Here is a 23,917-nt window from a genome sequence, read left to right on the forward strand (position 1 = left end):
CGGCAGAGGAGTTGGTATCACCATTAAGTGAGTTTGAGAGCCATTTCCCTCAGAAAAGTTTTAGATGTTGTATTTTGTATTGTAGTCTTTACACCGTTCATATAGGCTTGAATGGATCGCCGACAATTTGCATTTCATGCAAAGTTTGTGACTGGCTGTTAATTAATTGTGTCTTAATTCGCCGATGCATCAATGACTTCATTGATTGGACCACAAATTAAGACATTTTCATTGACACTGTCTCAGCCGGGGATGCTCTGCACTGCTGTCTTGGATGTTTGAAATCCGAAAGCTAGTTTATTTTTTTAGAACTGTCTCATGTTTTGTGAAAACATGAGACAGTTCCCATGACAAATTAAAGTATTTAAAGTTACTGTACATACTGTCCAGGAGCTGTTTTAAAGGATACAGTTTCCAATGTGTCATTACCTCCACGTCCTTCCGTTTGCGCTGGTCAAACGCCATCTGATCGTAGTCTGCCTTGACATCCCTGTGCATCTTCTCGGCTTCCAGACACAGCCCCGCGCTCTGCTTCCTGGCAAACTCCTTGAGCTCTTTGTAGTGCTCTCGCTGCCGAGCACATTCATCAAAAACACACCGAACAACTTGTCTATGCATTTACAATACCTGAAGCTCTTTTAACACACGCTCACCTGACACTCATCCAGCTCGACATCCCTGCCCTGGGACATTCTCTGCTCCAGAAATTGTCCCTCATAGACCCGCCAGGTCTTCTCCAGGTCCTCTTTCTCCCGCCGGGCCTCGGCAAGCTCCTGCTCTATCCGGGCCAAGACTTTCTGGCTCTTTGTCGCCAACGCTCGAAGCTCATCCATCTTCTTGAGATGATGGGAGGTGTTTACCTTGGCTCTGATGAAGTGAGAGCGGGACTGGGACAGGACGTGCTCCTGGGAGCTAGGCATGAGGGTGAATGAGATTTAGTCATTCTTGGTTCATAGACAGTTAGGGCTGTGTTCACAAACAAACCACCTTACCCTGAGGCTCATCAATAGTATTAGCTAGCATATTAGACTAAATAACACCAAACTGATGTGACATCACATATGGCCAAACAAATATGCGCACGAGCACTAACACAAACGGAACAAGTCATTAAACTCAAGTTTTGGCGTTTACACACAATAATAAATTAGCGATGCACCGAAATGAACATTTTTGCCCAAAACTGAAAACCGAAAATGAGGGAACCAAGGCGGAAAACTTAAAACCAAAATATCTACACCGATTATTCGTATATTACGTTTACGGCTATGACTGGAGATCTGCCAACATAAAGAATTTAATTTCCAGATTTTTAAAATTATGTCAAGAACATTACCACAGGACAGATATTGCAGTACATTATATAATAGCATCAATATAATTCTGCAAACTTTTTAATTGCACAGCACAAAATCAGACGAAAAAAACCCAATGAATTAAACCTAATGCCAAGGTTCCACAAGACAGCGCCAAAGTAAAAATGTAATTGCTTTGGCCTGAGTACAAAAAACAGTGACTAGACAGGTTTTTCAGCAAATAAAGGAGGATAGATTCAGAAAAAAAGACCTGCAGAACCGCAAATATGTGCGGGTTCACTATAGTGGACTGTGTAGTTCACCCTATGTATCGGTATGATAAAATGCCACCATAATTTTTCGAGTGAGGGCTTGCTGATATAATTTCCAAAAATGAGAAAAAAAAACAAGTACAAATGGATGAATCTGAACACAAAATGCATGCAAATCTACCGAATCTCTTTCTCCAAGTGCTGTTGCTCCCTGATGAGGCGTCCATGCTCCTTCTTGAGGGTTTTCACCGTCTGCTCCCAGTCCTGCAGAGAAGCGTTCTGAGTGGCGGCAGCCCCCTGCTTGTCGCTCAGAGTGTTGCTGGTACTCTCAATGGCCTTCTCATTATAATAGAGCTCCGCCAGGCTCAGCTGCACACGCTTTTGTTGAATGTAATCCACCAGGCCCTGGTACTTCTGAGCCTGGGAAAGGAAAAGAAAATACTTCCATCATGCCTGACTATAATAGAAATGATCAGGCTTCAAGTATTTATTGTTGTCGATTACTACTGGCAACTTACATGCTTGAGAGCTCTCTGAACCATATGCAAAATTGTCATTGTATCAGAATTATCACACTACTACTCACTTTAATTGCTTGACCACTGCATCATTTGCACAATTGCAATGGTATCAGCATTTCCACATTACTGGTACCGCTACATTGCTCATTGACTCTCCGTACTTGCATTTTTATGTCCTAAATGTATATTTTGTCATAGTGGCTTCTTTGCGAGTCACTGATGGTGTAGTGGTGCACTCACCTGACTTTGGTGCGGGTAGCGTGGGTTCAGTTCCCACTCAGTGACAGTGCGACTGGTTTATATGTGCCCTGCGACTGACTGGTGACCAGTTAAGGGTGTAGTCTGCCTTTCGCCCGAAGTCAGCCGGGATAGGCTCAAGTGCCCCAAAGCAGTATAAGTGGTGTTGAAAATGGATGGAAATGGATGGCTTGTTTGCTGTAGTCCTACAGTGGCTCCAACTACCCAAGACAAATTCCTTGTGTGTTTTAACTTACTAGACCAATAAAGCTGATTCCGATTCTTCTTCTACATATAGAGTATACAAAATTACTTGAGCAAAACTTTGCCCACCCTTGCATTGAAAGGTCTCACGGGTCATTTATTATAGCAACATGAATCCACTTGTGATGTCACAACTAAAGCAAATAAATGTCATTCGTTGTTTTTTGGGAGGGGGGGCAAAAGCTGAATAGAAAAAAATCTAACCACACTTTATTTCCCTATAGAAGTAACTTGCCCAACGCTGTTCACCTCTAATTTCTCAGTAGAGATCTGCTTTTTCTCAACAGCTGCTGACTTCTTCTTGTTGAACTGAAAATGCATGTCCTCCTTGGCCTTCTGCATGGCTTGCTTCTTCTGGCTGTACTCGTCCGCAAACTCCTTGGATTGACTGATAAGCTCAAACAGCTTGGTGCGCTCTTTAGGGTTCCTTAAAGCAATGGACTCCACTGCTCCCTGGTGACGAACGTGGGAACAACATGATCAGAAAATGCAGCAATAACACACTGCACATACCAAAAATTCTACCTGGAACACGAGACAGTTTTGAGCTTTTGTGATGATGCTGATCTTGGCGAGCTCCTCTGTGTAGTGGTTGAAAGTAACTTGGTTGCCATTGATGAGATACTCAGAGGAGTCATCTGGGAAAATAGAGTGCCAAATAGAAGTGGTTCTATTTAAAAGACAAAAACAACCCACAACTGTCCCATTACCCTAAGCATTTGGGGGGCCCAGGCACTAAAACATTTTAATGAACATGTCCCAAGTAATTTCACAAACTCCTTTTTAACTGCACATTTTCACATGAAACTAACAAATAATATATATAATGATACAGGAATTACACAATTTTTTACTGCATACATAGATTGTAAACCCAATCTAACACTTCTGGATTTACGTTGCTTGTGTCGAAATAAAAGCATGAGTTTCAAAATACAAGTCCATGTATAAAAAACATAAATTTTGCCTGACAGGCAGAACAATTCCCACGGGCTAGATTAGACCCCTGATGGGCCAGTTCTGGCCTACGGGCCATTATATTTTTTACCTTTGGGTCTACCGTATCTATTTATCGAGCCAAATAGCCAAATACCCCGTATCTATCTATCGAGCCAAATCCTGGAGGAAAGAAAGATCTTTTTTTCAGGCCTACTTCATTACATGCTATTAAACTGGTCATTGTGTAAAATCTGGTGAGATCACCAGCATTACGAAGGTAAAATAAATAAATAAATGGAATTCTAGTGGGGCGGCACGGTCGACGACTGGCTAGTACATCTGCCTCACAGTTCTGAGGACTGGGGTTCAAATCCCGGCCCCGCCTGTGTGGAGTTTGCATGTTCTTCCCGTACCTGCGTGGGTTTTCTCCGGGCACTCCGGTTTCCTCCCACATCCCAAAAACATGCGTGGTAACTTGATTGAAGACTCTAAATGGCCCGTATGTGTGAATGTGTGCGAATGTCCCCTGCGATTGGCTGGCGACCAGTTCAGGGTGTACATCGCCTCTCGCCCGAAGATAGCTCGGATAGGCTCCAGCACGCCCGCGACCCTTGTGTGGATAAAGCGGTACGGAAAATGGATGGATGGATGGATGGAATTCTAGTGGTGCTTTTCACATACTGGTAGAACAGGACCCTAACCCTTGTAAAATGTTCTCCTAATGGTATACCAAAAACAAAAGTGTTGAGCTAAAGCTCTGAATCAATAAATTCATCAATTAGAGACTGGGCATGACCCAGTAATTACCCCTGAATCTTTTAATTGAGACATGCTGTGTGCTTTCAGCTTTGTGAGAACACTTTGGGGAAGGACCATTGACATCAACGACATTCTCAGATGAGTTTGAAGTAGAAGAACAAGCCAACATCTGGGATGCGCTCGAGCAGAGACGGCAGATGAATGGATGAAAATTCCCACCGACACGCCACTAGCCACATTTTCTTCACTTTTCACAGCCTGTCAGTCCAAATAATCTTTATTCAAAAGTAAACATATGCTGACCTGAGAAGCTCCGAGAGAAGACGATCTCCTGGTCCTGGTCGTGGCGATAGAACATGGCGACGTAGGTCCTGTCTGACACTGGCTGCCCGACGTGGGCTCCATGGATCAGGTCACTGAGGTGCTTCACCCGCAGAGAGCTCGCCCGCTCCCCCATGGCGAAGCTAACGGCGTCCATCACGTTTGATTTACCTGGTTTTAGGAGTAACATAGTTGTTAATAACCAGGGTTAACCAGGAAATATTGAGTTCTTCTCCCATGCATTTGAATGCCTTTATTGTCAATTACAGTGCTACAATCAGGTAGTCACAATCATTTTTTTTTTTTAGTAACAACCAAAGTATTGCAAAAATTGATTTGTAGAAGGGAATCAAGTTGAAAATAATTTTTTTCAAGACAAACGTCACTTTTATCCACTTAAGTTATAGTAAGTTTACACATTCTATTGACATGTATTTGTAGTTACTATAAGTGTATATTAAGACACTTACTGGGTATTATGAGACGCTTATATATTAAGACATTTACTGGGTATTATGAACAACTACGCTTCTAAATGCATTAGAATGCCTTTATTGCCAAAAAAGAACAGTGTAAGAATGGATTTGAAGACGATAATCAAGTTGAAAAGCCTTTTCCTAGGAAACAACCAGTTATCTATGTAAGTTAGCATTAACAATAGCCTCGAGCAACCATGTGTTTAAAGGTAAACTTTTTACTGGAAGACCCTTTTAACAACTTCTGAGGACGTTTGTATTAGGTTTACATATTCTATTGAGGTATAATTGCAGTTAACTTGCAAATAAATATCTCACGATCATCCAATGTGTAGTATTAAGATGAATTAGCTTCGCCCATGAGATAGCTAGCAAATGCACAAAATACGGGACTTACCAGAGCCATTGGGGCCAATTATGCAGTTAAACTCCATGAATGGACCAATAACTTGCTTTCCTCGCCACGTCTTGAAGTTTTCAACCACAAGTTGTCTGAGACAACCCATTGTTAAAGTGAAATATGGTCAGCAAGTCCAAATTTAGCCGATACACTTCGACAACGTCAACTACAGCTATACAACCGCCTTCTTTGGGACCGGCGGGAAAGGTCCTCGAAGGGTTAAAAAATAAAAATAAACACACACACACAGTATTGTCATGAAATGTCCAATACCGTACAAGTTTGTACGTTTTATTTTTTTGGACACGGAAAGGTCCTGGAAGGGCTACAAATCACCAAGGTAATAAGCATATTCAGTAGCCTACAAAGTTACTATAATCATATAATACATGTACATGTGAACTGTATATATAGTTAGAACTATAATTTTTTATATGTATATAAATAATAATAATAAAAAAAACTCTTTTATCTCATTTATAAGTCCCCTACAGGGCTGTCAAACTCATTTTAGTTCAGGGGCCACATACACCCTAATTCGATGTCATGTGGGCCAGACCAGTACATTTATTCATACATTCATCTTCCGTGCAACTTATCCTCACAAAGGTCGCGGGCTGGAGCCTATCCCAGCTATCTTCGGGCGAGAGGCGGGGTACACCCAAACTGGACGCCAGCCAATCGCAGGGCACATATAAACAAACAACCATTCCCACTCACATTCTCACCTAAGGGCAATTTAGAGTCTTCAATCAACCAACCATGCATGGACGTGGGAGGAAACCAGAGTACCGGGAGAACATGCAAACTCCACACAGGCGGGGCTGGGATTTGAACCCCGGTCCTCAGAACTGTGAGGTGGATGTGCTAACCAGTTGTACACCGGGCCGCCCAGACCAGTATATATCACCAAGATGGTTAAAATGTACAGTACAAAGTTGTGTTACAATACTACTTTTTAATGTTTGTGAAGGTTGCGAAAAGCCATGAGAGGGCTAAATAAAAATATAAGTAAAACACTAAAGTACAACATTTGTACAGTACAAACTGGTATTAGTACTGTACATACAGTGTATTTTATATATATATATTTTTTTTTACATTGTTACTGACAGCTTCTCTGCCAGTCTTGGCATCTCGGGCATCATTAAGGATGGTCCCGTGTGTACTCCATGATGTGCTTGAGGGCCAGCCAGGTCTCTGAAGCGGCGGGGATGATCTGATTGGCCGGCAGGATGAACCCGTAGCGACCCGTGCCCCTCAGCTCGAAAGCGAAGGAGTACTTGATGCCCAGGTTGTAGGACCAGTCAATGCTGCTGCCGCTGGCTTAATCTACAGGTGCATTTTTAATCATTTATAGCAGCACTGTTACATTAAGGCGTCAATGTGTTGGTTTAGGTTTTCAAATGAGGATTTCAAGGTACGGTTTCAAACAATGGTTAGAGTTTAAAATCTAGGTTTCAAGCAGGGCTTAGTTTTTCACGTTAGGCTTTCAAAACTGACGTTAGGGTTTCAAACAAGGTTTAGGGTTTCAAATTAGGGTTTAATGCCAGCATTAGGGTTTCAAATTAGGGTTTAATGCCAGCATTAGGGTTTTAAATTAGGGTTTCAAGGCAGGGTTAGGGTTTCAAAGACGGGTTTGAACTCTGAGTTAGGATTTCAAAGACACGATTAAAGCCAAGGCACAATACTTACAGATGATTCCACAGATGCTTCCAACCTTGTACCGGGTGCCATAAAGTGATGCTAGTATCTGCACTGCAGCTCTGCCCATGGAATCCTACAAAGAAGCAGAGCGATCAGGTAAAATCAATCTGCAGCATTTCAACTCTTGTTTCTAACCAAAACAGCAGCACCTAGCAAGGTACAGTACATAAACAGTCTGCAAATCAAGCCCCCCGGGCGCTTCAGCTGCCCCCTGCTCCAGTGTGTTCCACTAACATGTGGATGTGTTCACTGTGATGGGTTAAATGCAGAGAACACATTTCGTGTGCATGCATGCATGTTCATGACAATTAAAGGTGATTCTTCTTCTTCTTCTTCTATGGGTGCACGTAAATTGCGTGTGATTGACAACCTGTCACTTTGACCCATCAAAAATGTTTTCTTCAAGGTCTTCCTGATGAAGAGGTGCACTCAATTTTGTGGAGATGAAGGCTCTGCTTGAAAACAGCATTTCCACCAAAATGGTATGCAAAATTTCTGAAAGATATTAGTTTCAACACACACTCATGTATGGTTTTATTCCTAGCATGCATTTAACATTGTCCTGGCGAAGTAACCCGGAGGTGCCAGCAAATAGCCGAGAGCGGTAAACAGGTGATTGATCCACTGAGAGTGGAGCAGACCAGTCTGGGATCGTTTTAGTGGTTAGTACTCTGCATTGTGGCTGCAGCAACTCTGTTTCGAATCCAGGTCACGGCAGGTACAAAACAAACCGTGTGTTTTCTTTCTTTCTTTTTTTTAAATCACTGCAGTGTCATTCCTACACAGTGGATTAAAGGGAGAGGATCACACATTTGTGTGGGGCAAGTGGCACAATGGATAAGGTGTCTGACTACAGATCAGAAGATTCTAGGTTTGACTTTTGGCTAGCTGAAGCATGCTTTTGCTTTTGCTCGGGTACAAAACACACCATTTCTCCGGGCACTCCGGTTTCCTCCCACATCCTCAAAACATGCGTGGTAGTTTGATTGAAGACTCTAAATTGCCAGTAGGTGTGAATATAAGTGCGAATGGTTGGTTGTTTCTATGTGCCCTGCGATTGGCTGGCGACCGGTTCAGGGTGTACCTCTCCTCCCGCCCGAAGATAGCTGGGATAGGCTCCAGCAGCCCGTGACCCTTGTGAGGATAAGTGGTAAAGAAAATGAATGGATGGATTTTGATAGCCTACTGTCTCCAGATGATGATAGGCCCCAAAGTTGAAGCTCCTACTGCTCCACTGCTTCCTCCGGTTCTCCTCCATCTCCAGAAGCTCCTGAATGTGACAGGGGAATTTCGTATTTAATAATTCAATTGAATGTGTTTCGTTTTTTTGTTTAGTTTTTTTGTTTTTGTTATGTTTTTCACGAATAAAAATAATGGAAAAATCTGTTTCTTCACCCACTTTCTAAAATATTTGATTAATTATCCTGGTCAAGTCATACATTTTGTTAGCCACTTGGTCCTAGGCAGAATTCCTTGGAAATAGCCCATTGTCCATGTAGCGGATAGAAACGTGATTAATTTTCCTGGTTAGGTCACAATTGTACAGTCACTTGTTACTAAGTTAATCGGGCTAAATAATAGCTGCTCAAATGGTCAATGAGAAACACGGATGAAGGAAAGCACTCCAAAAAACAACACAAGAAAAGATCATGAGTTACAGTATACGAGATGTGAGGCATTTATGTGTGTTTATTTTAAAACATTTTAACCACTTCATAGAAACGTGATTCATTTTCCTGGCGAGGAAGGGTATGTTTAGTTTATTGGTCATTGAGTAACATACACGAAGAAAAGTAGCCTGAAAACACTATTAGAATTTGAAGAAACCTTCTTAAAATATTCCTTGTTGGGTTACATATTTCCTTGGCCACTTGTTGCTGTAAGAGTTCATGGGGCTCAGTAATAACTGGGCAAATGACAAGAACACGTAAAGGAACACACCCGGAGAAGAACACTATATGGATTAGAAAACAAATTTAAAAGATTTCCTGGTTGGGTTATGTTTTTTTGACCACTTGTTGCTCGGTAGAGTTCATTGGGCTCAAGCATAACTGCACCATTGGTCAATGACAAAGACACACACCTGAAAAGAACACTATTAGGATTGGGAAAAAAATTATTTGAATCACAGCTCTGTATTAACTATAAAACACTATTGGAAGAAAGACTGAAAAACTGGCAGTACTGGCATACAGTAGTTGAGGTGTTTCTTGATGGGTGAATTTGGGGAGGCTGACCCACCTGGAGGTTGTCAATCATGACGGTGAAGGGAATGCCATGAGCGTCCAGGTACTCCCTGATGGCGCTCTGACTGGAGCGAGGCACTCGAATGTCCACGGGACGCTCGGCGGACACCGGATGGAGCCAGACGTCCCGCTGGCGTGGTCGAGAGTGGAGTCAAGTACAATTTAATAGCACTCTTTGTGGTTGCGTGTGTGTGTGTGTGTGTGTGCGTGCGTCTGGTTGGCACACTTCCTGTTCCTCCTCCAGTGCCCGCAGGAGTTGGATCTGTTCCTGTAACTGCACATTGACCTGGATGACTTGATCGCTGCAGGAGATTCATTTTCTTGTTCATATTTTTGCAACGTGCATCAAAAGCCATATGACGATATGAAGCGTGTTGAATATTACAATGGATGTTTATCACTAATTACAGTCCAGGCTCTGTGAAATAGGTTTTTATGTAATGATCTTCTCCCCCTGAACAGATGCCAACTGAGGGAGGCACTTGATAAAACCTGCCTATCATTGAACAGGCATTCAACTGTGAAGTTATTTTCTCCTGTAAATAGTTATAGTCTCCAATTAATGCATGTTTTTGGGATGTGGGAGGAAACCCACGCAGGCAGGGGGAGAACATGCAAACTCCACACAGGCGGGGCCAGGGAATGAACCCCGATCCTCAGAACTGTAAGGCTGACGCTCTAACCAGTCGGCCACCGTGCCGCCCTATCAATATATACAGTAGTCTAAAACATCACAATTTAGGAGTAAATTCACTACTGATTTCACATTTTGGCTGTCTACATCTGTTGTATTGGAGCTTTTATGGCCTTACTATGCCATGTTTCCCTTGCCCCTTACAATAACTTTCCATTATATATTTTTGACTCATTGTCAACCCCTTTTTCAGTCACAAACGCTGATTGCAGGGTTCATCATTATACAGTGATTAATAAATCATTGAAAGCAGCAGGGTTCATCATCAGAGATCCCGCAGAGTCTCTTAAAGGTCACGGAGGAATCAAAATCACCGCACAAAGAAAAGAAATATTTAAAGAATGCAAATGTGCTCATGCACATGAAGGCATACCTGGTGAAGACGCGCTCGGCTTTGGCCTTGGGCCTCACCAGCAGCAGCAGCAGCAGCAGCAGCAGCAGCAGCAGCACCCATAGGCCTCTCATCGTCATCTTCCCCGTTTAACGAAACAATGCACTGCACCGTTGGCCACCTGAATACAAGCAGGTGAAACAGGTGGAACGTTCCCATACACACAGCTTTTGATCCTGCCAGACAAAAGGGTTGTTCAAAACGTGCTTTTTCTTGGTTTACTCACAAAATTGACCTATCCGGTGTGAAATCTTGGACTTATTCTGTTGTATGAATGGCAACAGGTGGTTTATTGTAGCTTGTGCCATCTAATGAAAGAGCATTTAATTGTTCTGCCTGTCACTATACGTAGTTGGCACCGATAGACAAATGCAGATATATTTATTGATATTTTCTCATGGCGGCGGCACGGTGGCCGACTGGTTAGAGCGTCAGCCTCACAGTTCTGAGGTGCGGGGTTCAATCCCCGCCCCCGCCTGTGTGAAGTTTGCATGTTCTCCCCGTGCCTGCGTGGGTTTTCTCCGGGCACTCCGGTTTCCTCCCACATCCCAAAAACATGCATTAATTGGAGACTCTAAATTGCCCGTAGGCGTGACTGTGAGTGCGAATGGTTGTTTGTTTGTATGTGCCCTGCGATTGGCTGGCAACCGGTTCAGGGTGTACCCCGCCTCCTGCCCGATGACAGCGGGGATAGGCTCCAGCACTCCCGCGACCCTCGTGAGGAGAAGCGGCTCAGAAAATGGATGGGCAGATGGATTTTCTCATGGCACACTAGTGTGCCACAGCACTCTGGTTGGAAATCACTCTTCTTTGTGATAGTTCATGACATAAATGTATAACGGTGCCTTAAGATACAAGATTAAGTCATTCCATGACCATGTTCCGTGTTTGTATCACAACACTTGCAAATCATCTTTCCCCATTAAAATGAATGGAAATGCAATTAATCCGTCATAGCCCCTCTCCCCCAGAAAAAAACTCATAATTTTTTTAATGTGTTTTTTTCATAACAAAAATTGCACCCGACATTACACATAGGAATAATATTTGCTCTCCGCATAACTGGCAAGCATGGAATACATATCTAATATGTATTGTCCTCTTTTGTTCTTCTGTGAGGTCTTCATGGGGGGCTGGGAGCCAATTTTGGTCTGAGTGAAAAGTCAGCATTATTATCTTTGTAAAGGGAGAATTGTTCTATTGGATCTCATTACATCTTGAAGTCGGTGTGTCTATCTTTTATTTTATTTTTATTTTTTTCATTACCGTCAGCACCACTTGCCTTGCTGTAACTGCATTTTGCCTTAATGTCAGTAGATGGCAGTGCACCGCTATTTAATTATCATTATTATTTATTAGTATTATACTGGATGGTGGATAGATTTATACTCAATGTTAAATTATGGATGACATTTTTTTGTCATGAATAAAGTTGGCCTGAATTTCCAATTTCCCTAACTAACATGTTATTGCTCTCCAGGAGGAGAGGAATCGTTTCCCCACTTTAAATGTTTGAGATCATCAAACAAATGTAAATGTCAGACAACTATATTTATGAACGTAAAATTCTTTTTATAAATGGTAAATTCATTTATTAAGGGAAAGAAAAACTATTCAAAGTTATTGAATTATTGCTGACTCGGTATGGCATGTGACTCCTGGGGCACATGCCATACCGTTGTTCTCAAAGGAACTTTTTTAACATGACTTTTCATCCTACTACTTTGTTTGAAATTGAATTGGGCACACGAAGCTAAAATAAGCCATCATCATATTTAATAAAGATAGTGCTTCGTTGACAACACTCTCCATTCACATGGAGTTTATTATTATTATGACTTCAGACGTCTACACGCGACGATTATACATAAGATGCTCGCTCGCCTCCAAGGCCTGGGCAACACGGAGCAGGCCTGATGGGGGTGTACATATGCGCACATGAGGACAGGCCCTGCCATCTGAGCTGTCACTTGTTGCTAGGCAGAATTCACCAAGCAAAAGTGTTTAATCAAGAAAAGTTTAACCTTAAAATCAACTCCAAATCTAACATACGCCAACCCTCCGCCAACCTTAAACCCAAACCGCAAACCAAAACCTTCCCCTAACCCTACCCCCAACCCTTACCTAACCCTCACAACGCCCCAAGCCTACTCCGACCTCAACCCTAAATCTAACCAAACCTACGTCAGATCCAAACCTAACCCTCACCCCATTCTTAACCTAATCTCAAAGGCTACATTTACACATTCCCAGCAGCTATGGCAGCCATGGTAGTTGAAACGTAGTGCAATGTTGGATTTTTTTTCTTCGTATTCAAGTCTTGCTAAGTTTTCTCTTGATCTATCACATTCTCAGCGAGGACAGGGCTACTGAGTTCCAGAGGCTCAAAGGCGCATTACATTTTGGCCCGCAGTTTAACCCGGATGCTTGTATAGGTACGTGCTCCCCTGAACCATCATGTTCTGATTGGCTCCCCCATGTCCCAAACGTGGAGCACATTCGTCGAATGAAGCGCCTTTGCCTGGCCAGAGTCGGCGTCAGCAAGGGGGGGAGCACATGTATATTGCCGCTCAATAAATGTTTCATAATCTTAGATTTCTGTCAACAACTAAATCACTTAACCATTTCTTGTACCAAAACATGCAAAACAGCCTGTTATTCACCTACAAAATGCACAAAATGGACTTGCGCTCGTGCATATGATGCACAGGGGTACCTATTGTCCCAACCCCAATTGCAACCCTAAGATAGTCATAAATGTTTTCAAGTTTTAATCATGAGTAAAGTTTTAATATTAGCAGGGGTTAACTGCTTAATAATTTGATAACTCTTAATAGCAGGCCATGTTTTAAATGCGATTACGTGTCTCTTAATATAATACGTCTCTTAACACTAACACGGCTTGTCTCGTGTGTGTCAGATAGTGATGTAATGTTCCATTCTCAAAGTCTGCATCACTCGCCTTAAGAATCAACGCCTTGTTACGTAACATTCCCAAAAAACAAAAAGACACAGCTTAGGAAGGCCCGGGAGAGGCTAAAAATAGAACCCTGGGCACGAAAAGGAAAGGACGGGGTTATTTTTAGCCAAAGAGACACCCCCTCCGCTTCTATTAATAGCAAGGGATGTTGCTTTCGGTTCAGAGTGTGCCTTGTACTCGCCAGGACATCTTTTGCTCCCTGAGTCAAAGAGACACATGCCGCCCTCTAAGGCCTGGCTCTCTGGAATCACATCAAAAACTGCACACACTATTGCTTATTAACGACCAATCCAGCATGCGTGCATATTCTGGGCTCACGGGAAATAAAAAGCGGCCTGTGTAAAAGGGGTGGAGTGATGTGAGATTCATGCTGAGCTTGTTCAAGTGGGCTTTATTGCTTTGGAGCGCCAAAGAGTGAGTGAAGAGGAAGACACAATGTGTGATTCCCTGGGCGACACAACCTCAAAAAGTTAATGAATAAAAGAGCAATCTGGGATGTCAGATGTTACTTTCCTCCCTCAATTTCATCTAAAGTTGTAAAGATGAGATAAATAAGTTCTTCTTAAACAAAACCTTTCCCTCCTGTCACCTTAACACCAACCCTTACCTCAACCCTAACCCCAAACCAAACCGAACCTTAATCTTGATATCGTTACTACGGTTTTAGTCTTAATTCACATCCATAAAAACATCAAAATGCTTGCTCTACCTTGATTGTTTCGATTGCTCCCCTTGCCCCTTCTTACTTCACAACTGCAGACTTGAATCAGGAAGTCGATGCAAATTTGTTGGTGCGGGTGTGAGGAAAATGAAGCGGCAGCTGCATCATAAAATTCCCCCTCCAAATGAAAGCCAAAGAGGGCATCTAACCTTAAAATCTTTTCAAAACTAAACTACCAATTGGAATGGGATCTAATTAATTATGATGACCAATGCCGGAGATTAAAGATCTGCTTCAAACATCAGGTCACAACATAAAAGTCTACCCGTCTTTTAATGTCAGACTGCAATTTGAATGGCAAATACGCCACTGTTTGGCTCATACATTTGTAAATCTGACGCCAATGTCAGCGCCTCACCAGTCATGAACCTCACCGCACACCACTGCCCTAACCCCAACTGTGCCTAAACCTACCCTTTTCATAGCTATTTACGCTAACATAAATATTGAAAACATTGTAGCAATTAAAATCACGGAAAAAGTCAATATTTACATAGAATAATGACCGTTTAAGGGTGTCACGGTGGACGACCGTGACAGTGTGGGTTTTCTCCGGGTACTCCGGTTTCCTCCCACATAACCAAAAACAGGCATGGCAGTTTAATTGAAGACCCTAAATTGTCCATAGGTTTGAATGTCAGTGTGAATGGTTGTTTGTCTGTATGTGCCCTGTGATTGCTCTTGCCCAAAGTCAGCTGGGATAGGTTCCAGAACATCTGCGATAATAGTGTAGATAAGCGGTACAGAGAATGGATCACAGGATTTGTTTTCTCTTTAATTTATAATTTATCTTCAATGTCGTGTATCTGTGCCGGTGGGTACCCGTACTGAGCTAAAAAAAAAAATATATTTTTACCCCATAGCATCAAGCCAGCGGACTTTCGTAAGGGAAAGTTACGTGGTTTGGTTAAATACACAGTGTGTAATTCTCTTTATGTTTAGTTTTGCACTAAACTTTAACTGGGAGGGGCAATAAATAGAATGGACATCATCTGCTTCTTTTCACCCAAAAAAAGCTCACTCATTTGGCAGTTTTTTTTCTTTCTAGCAACACAAAGCAAGAAACTGACCGAATGACAACTCGGTACTCTTAAGTTGCGGCACTCGGAAGCACTGTTGCCACAGTTACCTTGAAAAACTGACTTACTTACTCTATTGATTACTGGATTTTAAAAGTAATTTCGTTACTTCACTGCTTCACTAAGTTATATTACAAGTTACTTTATTAGTTACATTCAGCAGCTGCCGAGTGGCAGGAAAATCACTTAACCAGAGTACCAAAGTGCATTAGCTTGAGTGCACACATTACTTGGTTATACTGTACACTTCACAGAGGTTACATAAAGACATCAACATGAACCAATAATCTAAATATAAGTGCATAGTCTGAAGCTACATTATTTGAGCTACTTAATGCAGACTGTTTTGCTGAAGTAGAGGTTTACTTCAGAAAAGGCAATAGCAGACAATCCCCAATAGCTCACAGCAGTGAGCAACATGACAAATGTGACTAATTAGACACAACATTCACTCACTGTACATGCAACAAAACAAATAGTTAAAGGAGATGGCTCCAACATACACTATTCCTAACAAATGGTATGCAACAAACAACTGTATATTATGGAACACGTGATGAAGGGAGCTATTGACTGTACAACCTGAGCCGGCCTGTGAGGCATGATGGGATTTAGGACCATCTATTATTCACAAATCTTTGGTATTCACAGTGGGTAGTAGTCCCTAACATTTAAGCGAGTGCTAACTGTACTTGGTTTATGTGAAAGCTTGTTTGTTCTTTTTCTCCTCTCCTACTATTGTCAACGAAACTTTGATACAAACTGCATTTCCTTGAAAACATTGACCTGCCACGTGTTTTTCTGTGTGTGCATGTGTGAGAGCCAATTAAAGCCTCTATACTTGGCAACCAGTAGGAGGCAAGTATTATAATAAAATAATAATAAGGGCTGAACAGGGAGTTAAAAAGTCATACGCTGATAACCACAGACACAAGCTCATCAAATGTTGGACAGAGCTTTAAAAAGAGAAAGCTAAAATACATTTTAAAAAGGTTGTAATTAGCACCCTGTCACTTATTAGCAAAGCAGCCCACGCACTCGGCATGTGGAGCTGCGCGTTGAGCATCCAGATATTGTTTTTTTTTTTAACAAAGCTAAAAAAAAAAAATACATACAACTAGAATGTCATTTTGTAGCAAAGTCAAGCAAAGCAAATTTATTGATACAGTGGATTTCATACACAAGGTAACTCAATGTGCTTTACATGATTAAAATCATTTAAAAACAATGAAAGAAACTGCTTATAAACATTTAAAACAAAGAGGAAAATGAAAATATAATTAAAACAGCGAACAGTGCAAGAAATATCATTTAGAAGTGGAAATGCTCTTAAAGCATGAGAAAAAAAGAAATGTTTTTAACCTGGACTTAAAAACATTCACACTTGGGAGCTCTAGCTGGTAATTGTTCTTTTGGGGGTGTCCGGTCAGAAGACCATCACAGTAGTCAAGTATACTTGACATAAAAGCATGGATCAGCTTCTCCTGGTCTGTTTGGCGCACGCAAGCCTTCACTGGATATTTTCTTCAACTGGTAGAAGGCAGTTTTAGTAAGTGATTTGATAGGACTACTGAAGTCAGGTCGGAATCCATCAGTACACCAAGGTTTCGAACTTGATCTTTGTTTTCTAAAGAGAGCGACTCCAGGTATTTAGTAACAGCAATCCTCTTTTCTTTATTGCCAAAAACAATCATCTCAGTGTTCTTGTTTAATGGAAGAAAATGTTGGCTCATCCAGTTATTTATCTGTTTAGAGAGTGACACAACACTTCAATTGAACTGTAGCCATCTGGGGACACGACTAGATATTCTGTAACTGTGTGTCATTTGCATAGCTATGATAGTAAACATTAAAATGCTGAGTTGATTACAAATAACTTTCTCAACAATCTTGGCTATGAGAGGGAGCTTTGAGATGGGTCTATAGCTTGCTAAAATGGAAGCATCCAGCGTTCTATTTTTTTAGAAGAGGCTTAATGGTGGCTACATCAAGGGCTTTAGGAAACTCGCCTGAGTGAAGTGAGCAATTGATTATCTGCTGCAAATCAGCTAGCACAGACTCTGCAATAGTTTGGAAAACGTCAGACGGTATTAAGTAAAGACAGCTCGTTGATGGTTTCAGCTGTTGAACCGTTTTCTCTACAGTGTTTTGGAACTGTATCAAATTCTGACATGGTAATAGTTGTTGCTGGGTGGCACCTGAAGTGTTATCATTTTGTTGATTTCTGCTGATATTTAACCCAATGGATTGTATTTTTTCCCACTAAAATAAGTCAATTCATTGCATTTATCTGCTGTTAGAAATTCTGGAGCTATCCGATTGGTGTGTGTGGGGGGGGGGGGTTGTGAGCTTGTCTCTGTAGAGCACAGACCTCCACCAGGGCCCCAAGGTTTGTCTTTGTTTGTCCACCTGCTTTAACAAATGACTTTTTGGTTCAGCCCGGTGCTGTTATGATTCTACGGTTGAAGCTCATTAGTGGCATATTATTAACAAGCAAAAACTAAATACAGTATAGTATAAAAACATTAAAAGATGTAAAAAAAATAAATATATATTTTAAATATTCAACACTATACAAATTATATCCAAATAGAAAAACAATGAACAAACATTTATACTGTAATTATTTAAAATATAAATATATAAAACACATGAAAAACAAACTATAAAACAGTGTCTCACTTATTTTTTGTACAATTTTATGACTGTTAGAGATGTTAAAATGGTAATATATATATATAAAAAATATAAAATATACAAATATTTATTTAAAATAAAAAAATACAAATTGTTCTTATTATCTGTTTTCTGCAATTCACTTACAGGTTAATAGATGAATTTATTGATTCTTGAAGTGACAAATGAGACAATACACAAGTTTTTTTAATAGTAATATTTATTGAAAGTTCTTACAGAAATATCATATCAATATCATTTTAAACCAATTTTATAGTGGCTTCCGTATACAGTACAAGAAGAGTAAAACCAGTGCTGGTTTGTGACATGGCAAACATATGGCACGTTCTCATCATGGGTGTTCTTGTGTTACACAAGCGTCATGCAAATGCCCTCAACAGCCAGAAAGAAAGTAAAGTCTTGTTTACTTGGAGTTAAGGAAGACCGACTGGTTCATTCTGGAGCGGATCCGTGGTCTGAGCTGACCTCAGTTTTTGATGGGATCAGGACAACAAGTTTTTCCCAGATAGTTTTTCGGTTGAGCTTTCCACCCGCACCAACCCCATCCTACTACTACTTATGCAAAGTACAACAAATCGGGTTTGGGGACTTGATTGAACGTGATTGAATTGTTTGAAGTCATTTTTGGAATGGAAAGTCGTACAGAGTTGAAAACAAGTTCTTCCCACAACATTTTATGCTTCACCTTTCCAACTGTACCGACCCCGTCCTTTTCCAATGGCGTGAAATGCCAAAATAGGGATTTTCTTTTTTTTTTTTTTTTTTAAAGTCCAGGGGTTGTTTATGGTTGAGTTTTTCCAATGGTACCAACTCCAGGATTTGTTTGATTGTTTCATTCGAAGTAATGTGGGTTAGGGTTAGGTTTAGTTAGTAGGGGTCTGTGCTTTTGTTGACTTGGTTCTGATCAGACTTTGTCTCATGCTTTTGTCAAGTTTTCCTGTGTAACATTTTCATGTCTCGTCTACTCATTTGGTTATTGTCTCCACCTGTTCTCTACCTTGCGGCAACCAATCAGCTCCCTCCAGCCACTTGTCTCTTTTCCAGGTGTTCCTCGTTGTCTCGTCAATTTGTTTGTATTTAGTTCCCTGCTTTCTTTCAGTCTGTGTTGCTGCATTGTCATTTGTCGTCAGTTGTCATAGCCCATGTTTCTTTATCCCGTCATGTTTCTTAGTGGTCAGTATTTTGGTTTCTTTGTTACTTTGAATTAAGATTTTGGCACTGTTAATTTAGCATTTGCTCCGTGATCCTTGTTGGCCTTTTTGGAGATTCCTGCACTCCTGCCTTGCCTCTGTGCTTCCCTGCACTTGGGTTTTTCAACTTTTGCCTTGCCTCTAACACCTTGAAAACCCAAACTCGACATAACCTTTAAATAGAATGTCATACAGCTTTGAAACCAAATTCTTCCAAGACAATTTTTGGTTGAGCTTTCCAGCACGACGCATCCTTCCGACATTGGGAAGTACCAAAACTGGGCTTTGGGAGCATTTGAGGGTCTAGGGATAGTTCCATTTCAAGTAATTTTGGAACATAAAGTTGTAGAGCAATGAAAACACTCTTAATTATTGGGTTTTATGTTTAAAGTGCAGCACTTTAAACATGAACACGGTAGCTTTGAAAGTGCTCTAGAAGTTGAGAAATAATAATAATAATTTTGTTAATTAAAGTCCAGGGATTATTCCGTTGTTTCGAACTGAACTATACTGCTTGGCGGAAACATGGTTCACAAGACCTAGGATGAGTCTCACAGAGGAGTGAACTTGTATAACAAAAGAAAAACTGAACAAAAGTCATTAGCCGATAAAGCCACACAATTACAAAATCAGGCAATAAGATTTTTAAGGCAAAACAGTAGAAAAAAAATTCCAATTACTCTTTGCAAATCCACTTGTTAGAAAAGAACATACACGTGCAAACTCAATGCATGCTTGGATAAGAGAGGATATTCAGCATAAGCATTCCGTGTAATAACCGTGTTTATATCATAAGAGACATTTTAAAAAAACTTCGAGAAGGTCACATTGCCTGGCGGACTAATGCGAATGAAGCGATGGATGGAGGCGGCGACCAAAGTTTTTCTTGCCTCGTTGTCCGTCAATGCTCTCCATTGTTACTCCTACACGGCCTCAGAGGAACAGTGATTTCACACTTAGCGGCATCATGCGACCAAACCGGCGGAAGACATCCAAAGCCCCCATCCTTCAACTCCTCCGTCGTCATGCGAACACTATTAATTCTCCCCTCCGTGAGGTGCACTTGAAAGCAGACCAAAGAACGGATTGTCCAATACAAATAGACCCTCTCGTGATTTATATATATGGAGCGCCGATTGTCACCACCAAAACACACTGCAATGCATGTGTTGTTTGCTTCTGACTTCCTGGAAATCGATTGAAAAAAATAATAATAAAAATGACTCACCCTGCCTGCACTGACGTCACTATTTGAACACCCATACATGCTTTACAGTCTATCTGTTGACAGTTACCAGCTATGCATTGGACATGCTCGATTTTGAGAAATGTATTGATGTAAAATGAGGTTCCTGAACCAACCTTTTTGAAACTGAGAGCTTCTATAGTTTGATACACACTTATGAAATGACACATTTGCTCAAATTACTGTTAATTATATCCATTCATCCATAGATTTTCTATACCGCTTATACTTGTCGGCTACTCATTTGGTCATTGGGGGCTACCTCGTACATGTGGGCATCATGTTTGTAACCCCTGTTCTAGACCTACCCAACAGGAAAACCAAGCAGTCTAAACCAATTCAACAGTAAAATAATTGATCAAAGCCAACCCAGCTGTACTGCATCATGAAACTGGAAAATGAAACGAACTAACTAAGAAGTTCTATATTAGACGACCCCATCAGAAAATCTACAACCCCAATTCCAATGAAGTTGCGACGTTGTGTTAAACATAAATAAAAACAGAATACAATGATTTGCAAATCATGTTCAGCCTATATTTAATTGAATACACTACAAAGACGATATTTAATGTTCAAACAGATAAACTATTGTTTTTAGCAAATAATCATTAACTTAGAATTTTATGGCTGCAACACGTTCCAAAAAAGCTGGGACAGGTGGCAAAAAAGACTGAGAAAGTTGAGAAATGCTCATCAAACACCCGTTTGGAACATCCCACAGGTGAACAGGCTAATTGGGAACAGGTGGGTGCCATGATTGGGTATAAAAGGAGCTTCCCTGAATTGCTCAGTCATTCACAAGCAAAGATGGGGCGAGGTTCACTTCTTTGTGAACAAGTGCGTGAGAAAATAGTCAAACAGTTTAAGGACAATGTTCTTCAATGTACAATTGCAAAGAATTTAGGGATTTCATCATCTACGGTCCATCATATCATCAAAAGGTTCAGAGAATCTGGAGAAATCACTGCATTTATGCGGCAAGGCCGAAAACCAACATTGAATGCCCGTGTCCTTCGATACCTCAGGCAGCACTGCATCAAAAACCGACATCAATGTGTAAAGCATATCACTACATGGGCTCAGGAACATTTCAGAAAACCAATGTCAGTTAATACAATTGAGCGCTACATCCGTAAGTGCAACTTGAAACTCTCCTATGCAAAGCAAAAGCCATTTATCAACAACACCCAGAAACGCCGCCGGCTTCTCTGGGCCCGAGCTCATGAAAAGTGGAAAAGTGTTCTGTGGTCCGACAAGCCCACATTTCAAATTGTTTTTGGAAATTGTGGACGTCGTGTCCTCCGGGCCAAAGAGCAAAAGAACCATCCGGACTGTTATGGACGCAAAGTTCAAAAGCCAGCATCAGTGATGGTATGGGGCTGTGTTAGTGCCAACGGCATGGGTAACTTATATATTTGTGAAGTCAACATTAATGCTGAAAGGTACATACAGGTTTTGGAGAAACATATGCTGCCATCCAAGCAACGTCTTTTTCATGGACGCCCCTGCTTATTTCAGGAAGACAATGCCAAACCAGGCACGGTGGACGACTGGTTAGAGCGTCAGCCTCACAGTTCTGAGGACCCGGGTTCAATCCCCGGCCCCGTGTGGAGTTTGCATGTTCTCCCCGTGCCTGCGTGGGTTTTCTCCAGGCACTCCGGTTTCCTCCCACATCCCAAAAACATGCATTAATTGGTGATTCTAAATTGCCCGTAGGTGTGACTGTGAGTGTGAATGGTTGTTTATTTGTATGTGCCCTGCGATTGGTTGGTAACCAGTTCAGGGTGTACCCCGCCTACTGCCCGATGACAGCTGGGATAGGCTCCAGCATGCCCGCGACCCTAGTGAGGAGAAGCGGCTCAGAAAATTGATGGATGGATGGAATGCCAAACCACATTCTGCACGTGTTACAACAGCGTGGCTTTGTAGTAAAAGAGTGCGGGTACTAGACTGGCCAGTCCAGACCTGTCTCCCAATGAAAATGTGTGGTGCATTATGAAGCGTAAAATACGACAACGGAGACCCCGGACTGTTGAACAGCTGAAGCTGCACATCAAACAAGAATGGGAAAGAATTCCACCTACAAAGCTTCAACAATTAGTGTCCTCAGTTCCCAAACCATTATTGAATGTAACACAGTGGTAAACATGACCCTGGCCCAGCTTTTTTGGAACGTATTGCAGCCATAAAAATCCAAGTTAATGATTATTTGCTAAAAACAATAAAGTTTATCGGTTTGAACATTAAATATCTTGTCTTTGTAGAGTATTCAATTAAATATAGGTCGAACATGATTTGCAAATCATTATACTCTGTTTTTATTTATGTTTAACACAATGTCCCAACTTCATTGGAATTGGGGTTGTAAATCAAACTAATTGTATTGAGTCATGATGGAAAACATGACTAGTAACTAAGAGGTTCTAGACTAGCCCAACATAAATAACAAGTGGTCTAAACCAACCGAACAAAAAAAAATGATCAAAGCTAACCCAACAAGAATGGCTCATGATGGAAACTGAAAATACTGAAAACAGACTAATAACTAAAAGTTTCAAGACCAACCCAACAGAAAAACAAGCTGTGTAAAAATAAATGAATAAATAAAAAACAGGAAATACAAGCAGTCTAAACTAATCCAACAGAAAAATAAATGATCAATACCAGCTTAACAGTATTGGGTCATGATGGAAACTTAAATTAATGAAAACACTGACAAGAGACTTTGAGGTTTTAGATCAACCCCACAGAAAAATAAGCAGTCAAAACCAACTAAATATCAAAATAAATGATAAACAAGCCTAATAGTATTGGGTCATGGCAGAAATTAAAAATACTGCAAATATAAACAAGGAACAAGGCGGTTCGAGACCAACCCAAAAGAAAAATACATGATGGAAACAAAAAAAAACGCAAAATAAATGATCTAAACCAAACCATCCATCCATCCATTTTCTGAGCCGCTTCTCCTCACTAGGGTCGCGGGCGTGCTGGAGCCTATCCCAGCTATCATCGTGCAGGAGGCGGGGTACACCCTGAACTGGTTGCCAGCCAATCGCAGGGCACATACAAACAAACAACCATTCGCACTCACATTCACACCTACGGGCAATTTAGAGTCTCCAATCCATGCATGTTTTTGGGATGTGGGAGGAAACCGGAGTGCCCGGAGAAAACCCACGCAGGCACGGGGAGAACATGCAAACTCCACACAGACAGGGCCAGGGATTGAACCCCGGTCCTCAGAACTGTGAGGCTGACGCTCTAACCAGTCATCCAACGTGCCGCCTCTAAACCAAAGCAACATAGATATAAATTATCTAAACCATCTCAAAATTACAGCTCCATGCAATGTATTGGACCATGATGGGAAGTGAAAACATTGACAAGGAACTAAGAGGTCCTAGACCAATTTAAGAGAAAAAAAAAATCCCCAAACCAACCCAACAAAATGTTATTCAGCGCCGTGCAACAGTATC

General features: G+C 41.3%; 2 protein-coding genes and 1 pseudogene across 3 annotated transcripts in view; all 3 read right to left on the bottom strand.

Annotated features, from left to right (window-relative positions):
- Positions 1–5,590, bottom strand: part of smc1b (structural maintenance of chromosomes 1B) — a 28,108-nt gene extending 22,518 nt beyond the window's left edge. Inside the window, exons 1-7 of the mRNA XM_061676847.1 lie at positions 5,482–5,590; positions 4,591–4,779; positions 3,115–3,227; positions 2,839–3,042; positions 1,749–1,987; positions 654–912; positions 430–570 (exon numbers count right to left, since the gene is read on the bottom strand). Of these exons, the coding sequence (XP_061532831.1) occupies positions 430–570; positions 654–912; positions 1,749–1,987; positions 2,839–3,042; positions 3,115–3,227; positions 4,591–4,779; positions 5,482–5,590 (1,254 nt within the window). The remainder of the gene's footprint in view (positions 1–429; positions 571–653; positions 913–1,748; positions 1,988–2,838; positions 3,043–3,114; positions 3,228–4,590; positions 4,780–5,481) is intronic.
- A 960-nt stretch (positions 5,591–6,550) lies between these two features.
- On the bottom strand, positions 6,551–10,596 carry LOC133402572 (carboxypeptidase A1-like; annotated as a pseudogene).
- Positions 10,583–23,917, bottom strand: part of LOC133403381 (copine-8-like) — a 67,717-nt gene continuing 54,382 nt past the window's right edge. For both annotated transcript variants that reach the window (XM_061678352.1, XM_061678354.1), the window contains one exon: positions 10,583–10,643. In XM_061678352.1, coding sequence (XP_061534336.1) covers positions 10,599–10,643 — 45 coding nt within the window. In that variant the 3' untranslated portion in view covers positions 10,583–10,598. The remainder of the gene's footprint in view (positions 10,644–23,917) is intronic.

The sequence above is a fragment of the Phycodurus eques genome, chromosome 5, assembly GCF_024500275.1.
Source record: "Phycodurus eques isolate BA_2022a chromosome 5, UOR_Pequ_1.1, whole genome shotgun sequence".
Taxonomy (NCBI): domain Eukaryota; kingdom Metazoa; phylum Chordata; class Actinopteri; order Syngnathiformes; family Syngnathidae; genus Phycodurus; species Phycodurus eques.